The sequence below is a fragment of the Punica granatum genome, chromosome 5 (assembly GCF_007655135.1).
Source record: "Punica granatum isolate Tunisia-2019 chromosome 5, ASM765513v2, whole genome shotgun sequence".
Lineage (NCBI taxonomy): Eukaryota > Viridiplantae > Streptophyta > Magnoliopsida > Myrtales > Lythraceae > Punica > Punica granatum.
Genome location: NC_045131.1, coordinates 27,098,085 through 27,113,655, shown reverse-complemented (window position 1 = coordinate 27,113,655; position 15,571 = coordinate 27,098,085). Strand labels below are relative to the sequence as shown.

At 38.7% G+C, this 15,571-nt stretch overlaps 2 protein-coding genes across 2 annotated transcripts; both read left to right on the top strand.

Annotated features, from left to right (window-relative positions):
- Positions 1 to 247: 247 nt before the first annotated feature.
- Positions 248 to 6,997, top strand: LOC116208182 (putative nuclear RNA export factor SDE5). The gene is made up of 12 exons (XM_031541469.1): positions 248 to 422; positions 583 to 1,169; positions 1,704 to 1,729; positions 2,916 to 2,987; positions 4,452 to 4,516; positions 4,666 to 4,904; positions 5,044 to 5,129; positions 5,240 to 5,296; positions 5,788 to 5,855; positions 5,969 to 6,084; positions 6,176 to 6,246; positions 6,664 to 6,997. The coding sequence occupies exons 2-12, from the start codon at positions 593 to 595 to the stop codon at positions 6,778 to 6,780; spliced, it is 1,494 nt and encodes a 497-aa protein (XP_031397329.1). The 5' UTR covers positions 248 to 422; positions 583 to 592; the 3' UTR covers positions 6,781 to 6,997.
- Positions 6,998 to 11,937: 4,940 nt separating this feature from the next.
- LOC116207563 (monothiol glutaredoxin-S17) lies at positions 11,938 to 15,452 on the top strand. Its single transcript, XM_031540560.1, has 3 exons — positions 11,938 to 12,284; positions 13,000 to 13,074; positions 14,053 to 15,452. The coding sequence occupies exons 1-3, from the start codon at positions 12,114 to 12,116 to the stop codon at positions 15,274 to 15,276; spliced, it is 1,470 nt and encodes a 489-aa protein (XP_031396420.1). The 5' UTR covers positions 11,938 to 12,113; the 3' UTR covers positions 15,277 to 15,452.
- The last annotated feature ends 119 nt before the right edge of the window (positions 15,453 to 15,571 follow it).

Below are 15,571 nucleotides of genomic sequence, written 5' to 3'. Positions count from 1 at the left end.
TTCCGTTGTTTGTCTCATAAGATTTTGACACCTTCTCAAATTTCTGGGGAATATTTTGAAAGGTCAAAAAATTCGGGCCACTTATGAAATTGTCAAAAAATTCACCAAAACCAAATGCAACATGCCATCTAGGTATGATTTGCTCAAGAGTAGTGAATTGCCGGATTTGCCCTCATCGTCCCCTGAAAGGACGAAACTGCCCTTCTCTTCCCCTTCCACCCGAAGCTGTTTCATTGCATATGATGCGTTTGGAGAAGGGTGGAACAATCACGTAAAAAATAGAGCGCCAAAAAGAATCTCTCTCTCTCTCCTCTGCAACTTCTTCATGAGTTTGCCAATGGAGTCATCACGCCATCATCGTTCGATCGGTTTAATCGCCTATCCGCAGCTGCGGTTTGGTGCTTCTTTTCTCAGCTGACAAAGTGAGCTCTCTCTTTCTCACCCTTCGCTCTCTCTCTCTTGAAACTATAAGGGGGATTCACCTCGAATTTACTGTCCGCATCAGATCTGAACTATGTGGAAATCTATTTCGGAGAAGCAATAATGTGACAATCTGCTCATTGTGCTTGGTTTCCTTTGAAGTTAATTTGCAATGGAAGAAGCTGGTCTGGCTATCTCAGAGAATGGCAATGAGGAAAAGGCATTGAAGGGTTTGATTGATACATCCGGCGCGATGTTATCCCACGAGGCAATTGCTTCTGCTAATGGTGAGTCTGTGAAGGGTGCAGATGCGGATGCTCCTGCTTTGTCTAACATGCCAGGTGGAGCTTCTTCTACAGATCCAGATGCCAACTGTATGGGAGGAAATGCTGATAAATCTGATGATTTATCGTCTCAATCATCCTTTCCTGATATGTCTCAAAAGCCAACGCGAGCAAATGGCAATTCGAATCCTTCGAAGCTAAAACACGCTCCTGTTGCAATCGGTACTGTTTCTACTTTTCTTGGTAAGGATTATGTCAGATCACAACCATCATCCAGGAGACTTCCCGAGTCGACGAAACCATTAAAGCTGGATCCTGAGGTGCTGCCGATGTCTGCACTCTGGGTTGATGAAGACAAGGTGCAGACCAAGGCTGACCAGTTGCACAAAGAAATGGAGGATTTCCTCTTCAAAATGCTCGGGGAAGGGTTTCAGCTTGACCGGGATTTGATTGGTGATGTTCTCGGTAAGCAGTTCTTTTGTCTGTCAGTTCTTATCATTATTTTTTTTTTCCTTTCTTTACTAAGATGTCTGTGAATCAAAGATTGTGCCTCATTCTCTTAATACTATTTTAGTATTTTGTGCCATCTTATTTTACATCCTCGGAAATTATTTGGTAAGTAATGCATTGAAAAAACTTTAATTTAGTCGAGGTGAATTGATTTGTGAAGATCTGACAGGCGCCGAGTAAAAAAGGTCAAAGTAGTAGAGGATATTAGTGATAAATAATCTTTTGCTGTTTAAGGTTGTTTGAGCTTGTTCTCTCTGAATCTAAAACTTGACGTCTCTCCCACATTATTCAAAAGCAGTGACCTCTCTGTAGAACTCCCATGGCGACTTCCCGTTATTATTCATTTAGCATGAACAAAGGCAGAATGTCTGAATGGGGAAATATGAATTTGTTATGAGTGAAAAGGAGATGATTAACTGGTTGTTAGCTTTTATCTCATGATTGCTTAAAAAATGGTTTGAAAGCTGATACTTGCTTCAAATAATGCAGGTAAATGTGGATATGACATGCAAAAGGTATGCTACATATCTCATTGTCAAGATAATTGTATGTTTCTGTTGAGGGATTGTGTAGGATTAGCACCTATTACTTCATAGTTTTGAAGTGTGATTTAATGCCAGCAAGTGTTAAGTCCTCGGTTAACTTTCTGAGTTGGTGGTAAACTCTCTTGTTTAAAATACGAGGAATGGCGAGATTATTAGTGCAACCAACTGCAACGTTATCTCTTGATTTTTCTTCTCTAACATCTGCACTGCTGAAATTTGTTTTCAGCTAGCTTCTTTTCCTGTTGACAGTAAATGGGTCATTCATTTATTTGATGTGGAGTAATTCACATGCTAGCTTAATGAAAGAGTCCTATATCAACCTTAAGAGCTGAGGGACAGAGGACAAGCGGAAGAATTTAAAGTTAGCTCTTTTTGAGTCATTAAAAATATACGGGTTTTTTTTATGTTTCTATCATCGGATTAGGGAGAGGCTGGATCAGAAGTGTGAAATTAAATTACCGAATCTTTGCTTTTGATTAATGGCCAAAATTGCATATATCCATGCCTGTGGGGAAAAGACCAACCTGGAAGAAGTTAATCAGAGAGTAGGGAGACCTAGATAGAATTTTTTCTATAGGCATTGCAGAACAAGGGAATCGATTAAAGCTTCTTAGGAAAAACAAGAGGCAGTAAGCTAGTGATTTGTATCTGATTCCAATGGGTAGTTCATTCAACCCTGATATTAATCAGTGACTTGCTTTGCTGCAATGATAATATAGTAATCTTCATTAAGACGAGTAAAGAGAGAATTTTAACATTGTGCTTGCCATAGGATAATGTTTGAAAACATATTTAGCTTTCAAAAGCTCTAGGGTAACATTTTTCATCTAAATGTTCTTTTCACTGCTTAATATTGTACCTGTTTTTCAGAATTGCTTCTTCCCTTAGAGAATGCTTGTGGAATTTTGATTGCATCAGTTTCTGTCCTTTTCTTTGCATCTTTTAAATATTCACCTTAAATTAATAGCTTTAATTTTCTCACTTTCTGGTTTCTGTACTTTTGCTATCTGGGTAAGGTAGCATTGACACTATATTAAAACGCTTATGGCCAAATAAATTGTCCATCAATTACTTGTAGAAGTGGTGTCTATTTTTGGCGATTGAATTATTAGAGCCATTGCTGTGATCCATCTGATACTTTTTCTTTCATCATCAGAGCATGGAGAAGCTGTTTAAGTATTCAGCTTCTTCTTTGGATAAAGGCACTCGCCAAGAATTATCTCTAAAGGTTAGTGTGCTTCTCAAGGAATTGTTCTCCAACATGCCTCTAAATCCACTATCATGAAATTTTCCTTTTTATCTTGCAATGCTACATGAATTCTTTTGCCAAGTGTAACTGGTCTATTGTATCTTATATAGATATATATAGAATATTTAGTGCTGCTCACTTGAAAGAGAGTGCACTCACATCTCTCTTTTTTATTTTGTTATTGTTTCACACATAGTTTAAATTTTCTTGTAACTTTATCATCAATCAAATTACTCCCTCCTTTGAGCTCATTATTGAATTTTTGAAGCATTGTAATACCTCCAGTAATTGGGGTTTATCTTGTTTAAATTGTGCTGTGTTACCTGTGTAAAACATAAATAATTGATTTGATTGGAAAATCTTTGTCCTAGGCATGCCTATTTTCATGTTTACCTTTGTGAATGGTTTACCATCAGATCATATCAAATCTTATAAAGCATTGAAAATGTGAAAACTCTGCTGACAAAAAGGGGGAAAAAATTGATACTTGGAATTAAGATTACCGACAACACTTTGTATTGCACTAAAATTTGTGTCCCCTAAGGATGATGTTAAAACGGTGGACGGTTATGATTTTTTTACAGCTCCTTTTCTCCTTTGTTCGCTATTCTGACATAATTGGACATATGGCTTATTAATTTTTCTCTTTGATGTGTTATGGTATCATCTTAATTTATCACATTACGATATTGTCTCATTTGAAATTTGAGGAACAGCTGATCTAGATGGACATAGGGCTTTGAAGGACATTTCGTTTGAAATTTGAGGAAAATAGTGTGGAGAATATAGGATATAGATGCTCGGTATTGTTGTAGATAATGGATAGATGTCTAAATTTTGGGTTGAACTGGGATTATAAATGGCTATGCCCTTGATATTAGACTTCTTATGCTCGATCTCTATCCTGATAGTTGACATCTGTTTCTTAGGACTGCTTGTACATGTCGTATCACACCTTGGTGCCACCTTTTAATGAAAACAGAGAACTGTTTGTTTACCATCTTAAAAAAATGTGGTTTGAACCAAAAGAGAAAGATTACATGATAATATTATCTTTTGTTAAGTTGCTCTCACTTTTCTATATTACTATTTCAAGCTTTTTATGTTGTGCAAATATTATGCTATATAAATATATATGATGTTTATAGGCCAAGTATGACAAAATGTTTTACAAGATTAAAAACTTATTTTTTATGATGCCCATAAATGGAAACTTCTGAAAGTTGGTTTAGTCATCTGTTAGACCTTTATTACACATTCTGTCTCTTCGTCAGTGACTTGGGTAATGGAAAGATGGTGTATGCTATTCATAATGGCCTAAACAACGTGTTGCTTTTTCTTCTTGCACTCTTGGATCCTATAATGCTCACTCGATACAAGTCAGAAGACTAGCAAGGTATTCATTATGTATTAAAGTTTTGTTCCCCTGACATCTTTTTCCAGAACAAAGATTTGCACTCTAGGGCCGGAGGATTCCCGCAGCAGAAAAAGATTCAACAGACTGGAAGGCAAGTTTATTTTCTGTTCCTGATTCCTATCAAATTACTTGTGCAGCCTTTTCATTTAAAAGAAGGAGAAGAAGAAGAAGAGGAAGAAGAAGAAGAAAGACTAGATTTTTATATTTGGCTGACCGAGCTATTTGTTGCTGCTGATGCAGTCAGAGGCTTAGAGAAGTACATACAAAACAAGATAGACACAACCTACAGAAAGAAGTTCTGGCTGCACTATTCACTTCAGGGAGACATGAGGAAGAAACTAGCTCTCCGGCCGTAGAAAAGTCTGCAGCATGTTCAACAGTGGTCAGATCTACAGGAAACTTAGTTGAATATCCCGAGAAGTCGACTGTGGTGGACGAGTCTACTGTGGCTAACTCAAAGCAAGACAATAATGATGATGGTACGCATTCTCTTGGATACATCTATTTTGATATATGAGTAATTATTAATAAACCATGTCATCATTTAACGAGGTTAGCCTTTAGAATAGATGGTTGTGATTTGTCTTGCTTATTATTTCCTGTATTCCCCATGTGTAGACGCTGCAGATGAAGAGGATAGCTACCAGGCTCTCCGAAAAGCTGTGCAGGAGCACCGGAACACAATGAAGGATTATTATACAGCAGTTAGTTACCTGTTTAGAATTTTCTTTACATCTTCTTCTTGCTAGTTATTTTGTTGTCATATATTTTGGTGATGTATTTTTGTTTTAAAAGTTGAGATCTTTGGTTGCAGGCTACCGAAGCATTTCAGACTGGAAATCAAGTTCGAGCTTACAAACTGTTAGAAAAGGTAATGCTTTGTGTAGTGTTTTAAGAGGATGAGTCATGGCTTAAAGAGCGTTAATCCTGTCCATTCAATCATTGGGTAATTTCAGTAAAAAAAAAAGCATTGGGTAATTGTACGCCATGCCTTGGAGCAGAGTGAACTCACTACAAAAAGCAGATGCTGCTATAAATTTTATATATTTTCATCTTCAAGTACCATTTATGATACATACAATTGAAGCCTTGTGCAGAACAATTACTGAGATACGCCTATTTGGCATTAGTCCTTATTTCTTTCCCTTTTAGTAGGTTACTATCTGATTAGATGTGTTTAGGCAAATCATGGAACTTTCAGTTATAATCTTGAAAGTTGGCTGAATGAAAATTGCAAATATTTAATTGTGCAAAGCTGTGAGATTTCTGGATTTGGTCCTTTTTTCCATCTCCTATTTCCTTTACTTCTCCTGCTTTTTTGAAAGGGACCGATGACATGCTTAAAATCTCTTGATGTGGCAGGGCCTCTTTTTCCAACAAAAAGCTCGATTAGCAGATGAGAAGTCTGCTGAGAAGATCTTCGAAACTGGGTTAGTGCCCTCAAAGTGTTTCCAGTGATTAGCGTCTTGTATCAGATATTGTTTGTTGAGATGGTCATCAATCCCCCCTCCCTCTCTCAAGCTGCCTTTCTTTTGTTTTTCAGTAACAGCAAGGATGAGGACACAGAAGATTCGATGACCCTCAACTTGCATGAATATGATCCTCGGGAGGCTACACGACTCCTGAAGCAGCACCTTTCGTCGCTAGCTAGCAACCCAGGTCAGTGTTATTTCCGTTCTATTTTAAGTTTTTGGATTTCTTTCTTAAACATTTATTCAATAAATCCTCCCTTCCCCCCCCCCTGTTTTAGCATTCAAATACCTGAAAGTCATTATTGAGACGGCTGATGAAGACAGTTCCAAAGGAGCTCGTGGACGACGGGTATGTTTTCTTCTTCAATTTGAAATCAACTTTATCTGGCTGTTATTCGGTGGAGAAAGTTCCTGTCTTAGACTTTGTATTCTCCAAATGGAAGAGATGAATTGATCTGCATGCACACCTTCATGAAAATAACAAATGAAAGATTGGTACTTATGGTTTGCCATATTCGCCCGTAAAGGTGGTTCATTTGGTATTAAAAACTGGGATTATACCGAAACGAGCAAAATAAAGAAGAATATCTTGGTTGGCAATTTCCATAGTGTTGTTCTTTAGTCTAATTGTGGAAAGCTCCTTTGTGTTTAGAAATATTGGGAAAGAGAGTTCTCATATCAAGCGCTCCTTCGGTTATGATTCATTGCTATCTGGTTCGTCATAGTAGCTCCTCACGTTTGGGTTTATGCATTTCTGTGTGAACAGATCATGAAGCTATTGGAAAGAGAATCTCTTGAGTGGACAGAAGGGGGAACTGCAGGAACAATATTGATCCCGCTTGAGAACATCAACCGACAGAGCTTGAGCTTTGTCAAGAAATAGACCCTATAAGCGTATTATATGAATTTAATACCATATTGCGGTTACATAGTCGGACAGACAGATTTGTGACTTTGAAAGGCCATCGATTCTTTTTGAAGAGGAATTTGAGTTAATTGGCCGGGGAAACAAAGCCTTCCGTGAAATTTTGTACATTTAACTCAATTGATACCAGATCATGAATCTTGAGAATGAAGATAGTTCATTTTAGCTTTCTTTACATTTACACTTCGTTGGCCAGAGGGATTCGGATCGGATGGGGGCAGTTGTAGGACGTCACATGTTTGGATGGGCAAAATGGAAGATTGGTGGAGGGGATGAGATAGGATAACCCACCTATTTGCATAGAAAAGTGCGTTTGGATGTTTGGATTTAGAGTTGAGTTGAGTTGAGTTTTGGTTTTAATTGGTTTGTAATGATTGTATTGTTGAATTATGAGAAAAAGTGTGAAAAAGTAATAAATAATTGAGAGAAAGTAATGATTAAGTTATGATTGTGTTGTTGAATTATAAAAAAGTAATGAATAGTTGAGAGAATTTAATATTAAAAATTGAATTGAACTGTTAAAAAAATTTTAAAAATGAAAAATAATAATGATTGTGATGTTGAATTGAAGATAAGTGGAGTTGAGTTGAGTTGAGTTGAGATAAAAAAATTTCAAAAAACAAACACTTAAATGGTGGGATGGGCAATGATAATTTTAATGATTTTTTTTTTTGCCCTTATTTTCTTACTTAGGTGGATAGACGGTGATAAATTAATCTTTTGCATGTATTATAATAATTTAAAATTTGTATTCATCCATCTTTGAATGGAAATTTGAATGGTTTGGAGGGAATCCTCCTTAACCCTTTTCCTCGTTCCAAAATTAAGAGTTAAACGCGGTCTGAATAATTCCATTCGATTCGACTCCAATGTTCGTTGTACCTCGTATATTCACAATCCAAACAAAGCCTAGGAATCGAACGAGTCATACGATCATGATCCAGAATTAACTGGTTTTATGCTTATGGTTTTAACTCAGAACTATGGGTGACTTGATTATGATGACCATCTCTCGCTCTGATCCACCTTGCCTTGGATCTGCGTTAAGTGATCGAAGATTAGTCATTTTCGATGATCTTATCTAACGGACAACTCGAGTAGTACAGAAGACCTACTCGCACCGCAAAGTAAAAAATCAAGGTGTAAGGCTATTGGGACGAACACGAACTTGCCATACCGCACATTACGACAAATTAAACTGCCAATCTTAAACTCATCTCAAAAGGTGAAAAGAAAAAAAAACTGTCATTCTTAAAAGAGAAATGATGCAAAGTATAACAGTCTTATTCGTGATTCAACTCAAAATTGAAGAGGTGTCATGTGCCTCTATCTCCTATTCCGTTTCGAGTAAAAAGTAGTTTATTCCTGAACCTTTAAGGGAAAAAAACTGTCATTCTTAAAAGAGAAATGATGCAAAGTATAACAGCCGTATTTGTGATTCGACTCAAAATTAAAGAGGTGTCATATGCCTCTATCTCCTATTTTGTTTCGAGTAAAAAGCAGTTTACCCCTTAACCTTTAGGTAGAGGTAAAGTAGCCAACGGAGGCTCCCCACTCCCTTCCCTGATTGCCTTATGTTTTTTTTAAAAAATTTATTATTGAAGATCTCACTAACTGCACATGTGCCTCATTTTAATCGGAAAATTGACAGGAGGCTAAATGTCTTTTTCTTTTTTAAAGGTCTGGGAGGTACCGTGCAAATTTTCAAAGATTGAGGGCACACATTAAATAAAATCAAAGATTGGGAGGCGCATTTTATTCTTACGTTTATGTAAGTGATCGAAGATCCAACGATCTTATTGGAGACTTGAATTTACGTGCATGGAGGTCTGCTTCTGAGCAGCCCATCTTATAACCTTAGTAGACCTGAACATTAATCTTTCAAAAAAAGTATTAAAAAAATGAGTTTGATAGGGGTGGAGAGAGAGGGGGTAAGGAAAGGAAGGAGACAACTTAGCCGAGTTACATCAACTCCACACTTGAGAAGAATTTTACATCATTTTGGTCATTGAGTTAACAAGTTAAATCAATCATGTCCTTTATTACATCAATTTGATCCTTTATTACTAGGGGTGTGTATGGGTACCAGGTAGCTCGTATTGAAAATATGGTAGGGTCCGGGTAACTCGTATTGAAAATATGGTAGGTTCCGGTTATTAAAATCAAGAACCGGTGAATATCGGTTCCGGTTCCGGTTCCTGTCTACATGGTATCCAGAATCGGTTATTTATTAAAATAAAAGAGATGAAAGAGTAAAGTTACTGTCCCTTTTAATGAATCAGAACAGAGGCACTTGTTGTGTGGGATCGTATTATGGATGTTTAATTTTATCGATGAATTGATGAAACATATTTTTTTTGTTGCAGATTAATCTAAATCTTTGTTGATATTCTATTTGACGTGATTACTGATTATGTATGTGACATTTTTGACTTTATTTAGCCAGAGAAAAAAATTTATAGGTTCCAACATGGTACCTGGAACCTGTGGTATAATATAGGTTCCGGGTAGATTCCAGTTCCGAAATTCAACAGGGTAGAGTCCGATTTCAAAATCTTGGAACATGTCCCTTACAGGATAGGGTTCGGATATCGTAAAAAATACAAGATACTCGGAACCGATCACCCCTATTTATTATATCAATTTTGGTCATTTGTCACATCAATTTGATCCCTGCCATCTAATAAATCGTTTGTGTTGGACTGAAAATGACGGGCACATCAATCCGGTCCTTCTGCATCACTCTTACCCATTTTTTCTTGTTTCTTTTTCATTCCTTTCCAATTCCTCTCTATTACTTTTAACACCATTTTCTCTCCTCGACACCACTCTCACTCTCTCTTTATGTCTCAGTCGTCTCGCACTGCTGCAGATGAAGAAGAAAGAAAAACAGTGAGGACGAGATGGTACTAATGGTGGGGGCAAGAAACATAAAAAGTTGCATATAGGAAACAAGGAGGAGAGGGTACCAATAGTGGGGGCAAGAACTTAAACATAGGACAAGATGAAGCTGATGCAGAGGCTATTCTTGCCGATCACGGATTCCCCGATCAACAAGATCATGAAGGAAATATCATAATTGTTTCCTTGCTTTTAACTGAGGAAGAGGAAAGCAACAAAGCAAAGGAAGGGAAAACAATGCAATGACACAAAAAGAAGAAGACATAGATTAGAGAGAGAGAGAGATATGAAACCCGAGAAATAGCACAACCAACTTTTAATCTCTTTAATGCCACTTTCTCTCTTTATGTCTCAGCCTCTCAGGACTCGCACAGCTTGTGGAAGAAGAAGGAGAAAGGAGAAACAGTAAGGAGTTGCCTGCGAAGAAGAAAGTGAAACAATAAGGAGTCTCATGCCAAATCAAGGAAACAATGGACTTTTCACCTTCGGAAGCCAAAACGAGGAGTCATTCACCATCAATTGGCCAACTATGCTTGGCAACTCACCAGAAAATGAAGAGTTGGCTGCTTATGAATGCATGCTTTGGGCATTTATGCATGACAATAGGAGTCCCCCCGAAACCAATAATGATTGCTTCTTTCCCAACAAATAATACATATCTCCCTCTCAATGCATAACATTGTAGCCCTAACTTGAAAATTTTATCTTAGAGGAAGGGAGAAGACAGATAGAATAGACTTACTTGCTGATCTACTTGAGGAAGATGAGAGACAAAAGAGGAAGAAGATGAAGGACGATTTGGACAATGATTTTGATGACGATTCAAGCGATGATTCAAATGATGATTCAGACGAGTTTCAACACTATATCTCTCGTTGCGAACTTGCCAGACTATCAGACTAGAGCACCACCCCCTCTACTAATGATGAAGATGATGATGCTGATTTCTTCATGCTTGATGCTGATAATGATGATTTCTTCGATGATGATCCACCCTCCCAATGTCTGATGATGAAGATGATGATCCTGAATTGGATGATTAGTTTTGCTTTTCCCGCTTATAGGTTCCCACTTAATCCTTTTGTAATTTTCCTATTTATAAAAGGAAAATTTTATATGAAATGAATGAAATTCGTCTTATCTTTGAGGTTAAGTGATGATTTATTCAGCACCATTCCCCTTTCTTCATCTTCATCACTATCGCCAATCTCTTATCTCTTTCTACTCTTTGTTTCTCTCTCTATCTAATTCAATTTACTGCTCAACATCAACTCAACTCTATTAGAACCGCAACAGAGCTCGTCTATTTGTTTGTTTCCCAATCAAGCAGCAGTTAGAACCAAAGCAGAGAGATCTAAAGGTGGTCTTCTCCTTTTTGGTCCGAGTAGAGAAAACTTGATTACGATTGTTAATGGTAGATTCGAGTAGGATGAATTCTTTCTAAAATTTTTATATGGTCAAAGTCTTTGGGTCATAAGGAAGCTGTAGGATTTTAGGTTTGTGATTTTGTTAAACCGTTTATAAGATACAGTCGTTTGAAATTTTATGGTTTCGTGAAAGCTAAATTTTTCATCCAAGTTTATGAAGTCGTTTATTTACTTTTGACTCAACTCTTGTTTAAGAATTGCAATTTATTATATTAGCTTTTCATAAAAATAAGTAACTCATTGATTGGAGGTCTAAGCGAAGAGAGCGAATTGCTTGAAAGGAGCCCTTCGACCACAATTTAGAGTAGAGAGAGGAAGGGAATGAGGGAATTTTTCGATGTTGCAAAGAGGAGGCAGAGGGGCCTTTTTGATAATCAAGACATTTTAGCACAATTACATCCTTATCGGAGTTATAAGGCTGTAAACACGGACCAAAATTGATGTTACAAAGGATTAAATTGATGTAACAAATGACTTGATTGATGTAACTTATTAACTCAAAGACCAAAATGATGTAAAAGTTTTCTCAAGGATGGAGTTGATGTAACTCGGCTAAGTCAACGACGAATTTGCTAGTTAATTCGGGAAGGGAAGCAAAGAAACAGAGAATCGAAATCTTGATTGAAGTGGTTCGGCATTTGTTCGGTTTAAGTAAGGCCTCGGATTCGAGTTCTTATGAATGCAAAAAATTTATGTTATAAAAGTTTTACCTGTGAGTCGATCCGACTTGACTGAATTAATAGAGCCGAATTGGCATTTCAGATTTGAGGGTTCACATTAAAAAAAAAAAAAGCAGAAAGGGATTCTCAAAACCCAAAAAAGTGCAGTATCTCGGAGCAGAGCACAGCTGCCTTTGCCTCCTCGCCGTGGAACTTTCTAGGTTTCTAGGTTCCTTCTTCCTTCCACTACCAGCCATTGCAAGTCTGCAGCTTTCAACTGAGCGGAGGAGGAGGAGAGGAGAGGATGAGTGGGACAGTGAAGGAAGTGAAATCGAAGGAGGAGCTCGATGGGGTTGTGAAGACCGGTGCCCCAACTATCCTCCACTTCTGGGCTTCCTGGTGCGATGCCTCCAAGCACATGGATCAAGTCTTCTCCCACCTCTCCACTGATTTCCCTCTCTCCCATTTCCTCAGGGTCGGTAAACGCACGCTTCCCTCGGTTCCTTCCCGCAGTATCAGCCTGCTTGCCTCCCCTCCCTTCACCGAGTCATTGATTCCTCATGCGTTGCTTTCTTTTTATGATAAAGATGATGATGATGATGATGATGCGTACGTGTTGTTGCTTGCTGGGCCTCTCTGTTGTTACTTGATGACAAGTTTTGTGAGTTTGATGCATCGAATGAATTTTGATCATAGTTGATGGGAGTGTTTTGTTTTGGGACTGAAGGCCGGCACCGGGTAGGTGGTAATCTGTTGCTGATACTGTTTAGACTGAAGGCTCTCACGAGGAAATAGGGATTTCGGGAGTGACTGGGCAGGATGCTAGTGGCACAAACAAATGGGGGGAAGTAAGAAATGTTTTGTAAAAATTTTGAGATATGGGCTCGAGATTGGATGAGAACCTGGTTATAAGTTGGTAAATTATGTGTTTTTCTCTGGAGTGAATATGGTGCTCCGACGAGGCAGCATATGCTTCATTGCTAGTCTGTCTAATTGGGGAAGTTTGATGTAAAAGCTGACAAGTTGCTATGTGCTCTTGCCAATTGTCGACGTGGCTAGTGTCTATCGCATAAGCTGTGGAGTGTTTGGAAATTACATGATTGAGTTGGGCTGTGATGTAATGATATTTGCTTTGATTTCATTTTATTTCGGTATTTTGTTCTTTATCATGAAATTATGGGGTGCTGCAGGTTGAGGCAGAAGAGCAACCTGAGATATCTGTGGCTTATTCAGTTGCTGCTGTGCCTTACTTTGTCTTTTTCAAGGTAACAAAACATTTACCACTTTTCTTTGTGAAAGTTGTCGGAAAGGAGAAGACGTCTTCATGTTGTTGTTGCTGCTGCTGTTGTTTTCTTCATCATTTTGACAGTTTATGTTTGCTTCTTGTTTCGACACGTCTGAAGCTCCATTGCCATTCGTCATAACGATTTAAACCTATGCATATAATTTTCTGGTTTGATAGCTTGTGATATTGGTATAATTTCAAGTTTCTGAAAGAAGGTGGTCTGTACTTTATGATTCTACGAGGAGAGTGGACAAGATGGCAGAATAAGTTATGTTCTAGGAACTCAGGTGTTCTACATTTTAAGTAAAGTGGAAAGATAGGATGCCGTGACAATCTCATCTTGTCTACACTATTGTCTTTGGATTTATCAATTTTGCTGGTTGGTCGGAGACGCATTATCCATTAAGCCCAAAGACCTGAACGTTGGAGGCTGTTGTCTTGTTAGGAAAAGAAGAAAACTTGATTTCGGCGATTTTGTGAGATTGTCTTAAAATATGTGTAGATGTTGCCCTTTCTGTGCTCTTTTAGTTTTCAAGTGATTATTTTATGTCATCTGCTTATTAATTCTGTTTGGGAAAGCTAAATTCAAGTTGATTGTTGGCCCTATCCTGCTATGGTTTTCTTCAACTGCAGATGGCAGTCTTTTTTACGTGACAAATTGTCACTTTCTTTTTCCCCCCAGTTTACGTACTAGTTGCAGTACTTCGGCTTTATCATTTCCATGCTTCTGATTATAGTTGGTTGATATATCTCGCTAGCCTTGTCTGGCTAATTCTAGAAACTTGGAAATATGATAAGCTACTTTGGCACCTAAAAACCAATGCTCTTCCAGAAACGGGAAAAAGATGTTTGATACTATATATTTCTCTATGAATTCACTTTGATTCACTATGACATTGATTCCCGTCTCAATGCCTCAACTCTGGGTTCACTTAGTTAGAATTCATCTGCTTTTCAGGATGGGAAAGTCGTCTATACACTAGAAGGTGCAGACCCCTCTGGTTTGGCTAACAAAGTATCCAAGATCGCGGGCTTGATCAAACCTGGGGAGCCTGCGGCACCTGCAAGCCTTGGGATGGCTGCTGGGCCTGCCGTCCTTGAAACTGTTCAGGAGCTTGCAAAGGAGAATGGATCCTTCCAAGCAGAGCCTGTGCATCCTGGTATAAGCAGCTCACTGAAATTTCGCCTCCAGGAGCTGGTCAAATCTAACTCGGTGATGCTATTCATGAAGGGAGTACCTGAGGCTCCAAGGTGCGGATTCAGTCAGAAAGTTGTTGATATATTAAAGGATGAAGGGGTCAAGTTTGGGAGTTTTGATATTTTATCAGATGATGAAGTTCGTGAGGGTCTGAAGAAGTTCTCCAACTGGCCCACCTTTCCTCAGCTCTACTGCAACGGAGAGCTTCTTGGAGGGTGCGACATAGCAGTTGCTATGCATGAGAGTGGTGAATTAAAAGAGGTCTTCAGAGATCATGGGATCAATCCAGTTGGATCCAGTGAGAGTACCACAGGTGAAGGAAGCAAAGGTGGGGTTACTGAGTCGACTGGGTTGAGTTCAGTGCTGACTTCTCGGCTCAAAAGTCTAATTAATTCAAGCCCGGTTATGCTGTTCATGAAGGGGAAGCCTGACGAGCCCAAGTGCGGGTTCAGCAGGAAAGTAGTGGAAATTCTCCGCCAGGAGAAAGTTGAATTTGAGAGCTTTGATATTTTGACGGATGAAGAAGTCAGACAGGGGCTCAAAGTCTACTCCAACTGGTCGAGCTACCCACAGCTATACATTAAGGGTGAGCTGATTGGAGGATCTGACATTGTTTTGGACATGCAGAAGAGTGGAGAGCTTAAGGAGGTTCTCGCCGAGAAGGGGATCGAAAGGAAAGAGAGTCTGGAGGACCGGTTGAAGAATCTCATTGGTTCCTCTCCTGTTATGCTGTTCATTAAGGGGACCCCTGATGCCCCCAGGTGCGGGTTCAGCTCCAAAGTTGTGAACGCCCTAAAGGAGGATGGAATACCTTTCGGGTCGTTCGACATATTGACAGATGAGGAGGTGAGGCAAGGGCTTAAGACCTTCTCCAACTGGCCGACCTTTCCCCAGCTCTACTATAAGGGTGAGTTGGTCGGGGGATGCGATATCGTTCTTGATCTCAAGAATGGTGGGGAGCTCAAGTCCACCCTGTCCGAGTGAAGGATCCTTACTTAAGGCGATTATGAAATAAGTTAGATTGATTTAGCTGATAATGATGAGGTTCTTGCTTATAAAGAGTGTGCTTTGTGAATTTGTACTTGCTGATTTACGCATGGCTAGCAGTAGGAAGTTGATCGGATGGGTTATACCTTATTTAAAGAAAAAATTTATGTGAATGTTGGTGATTGCTGGTGATATCATGTTCCGATGTGAGCGAAATTCCCTATAAGTACGTGAAAAACACGATGGTAGGCGTCAAATTGCAAAATATATTAGGCGGGAACTGAAATTGAAT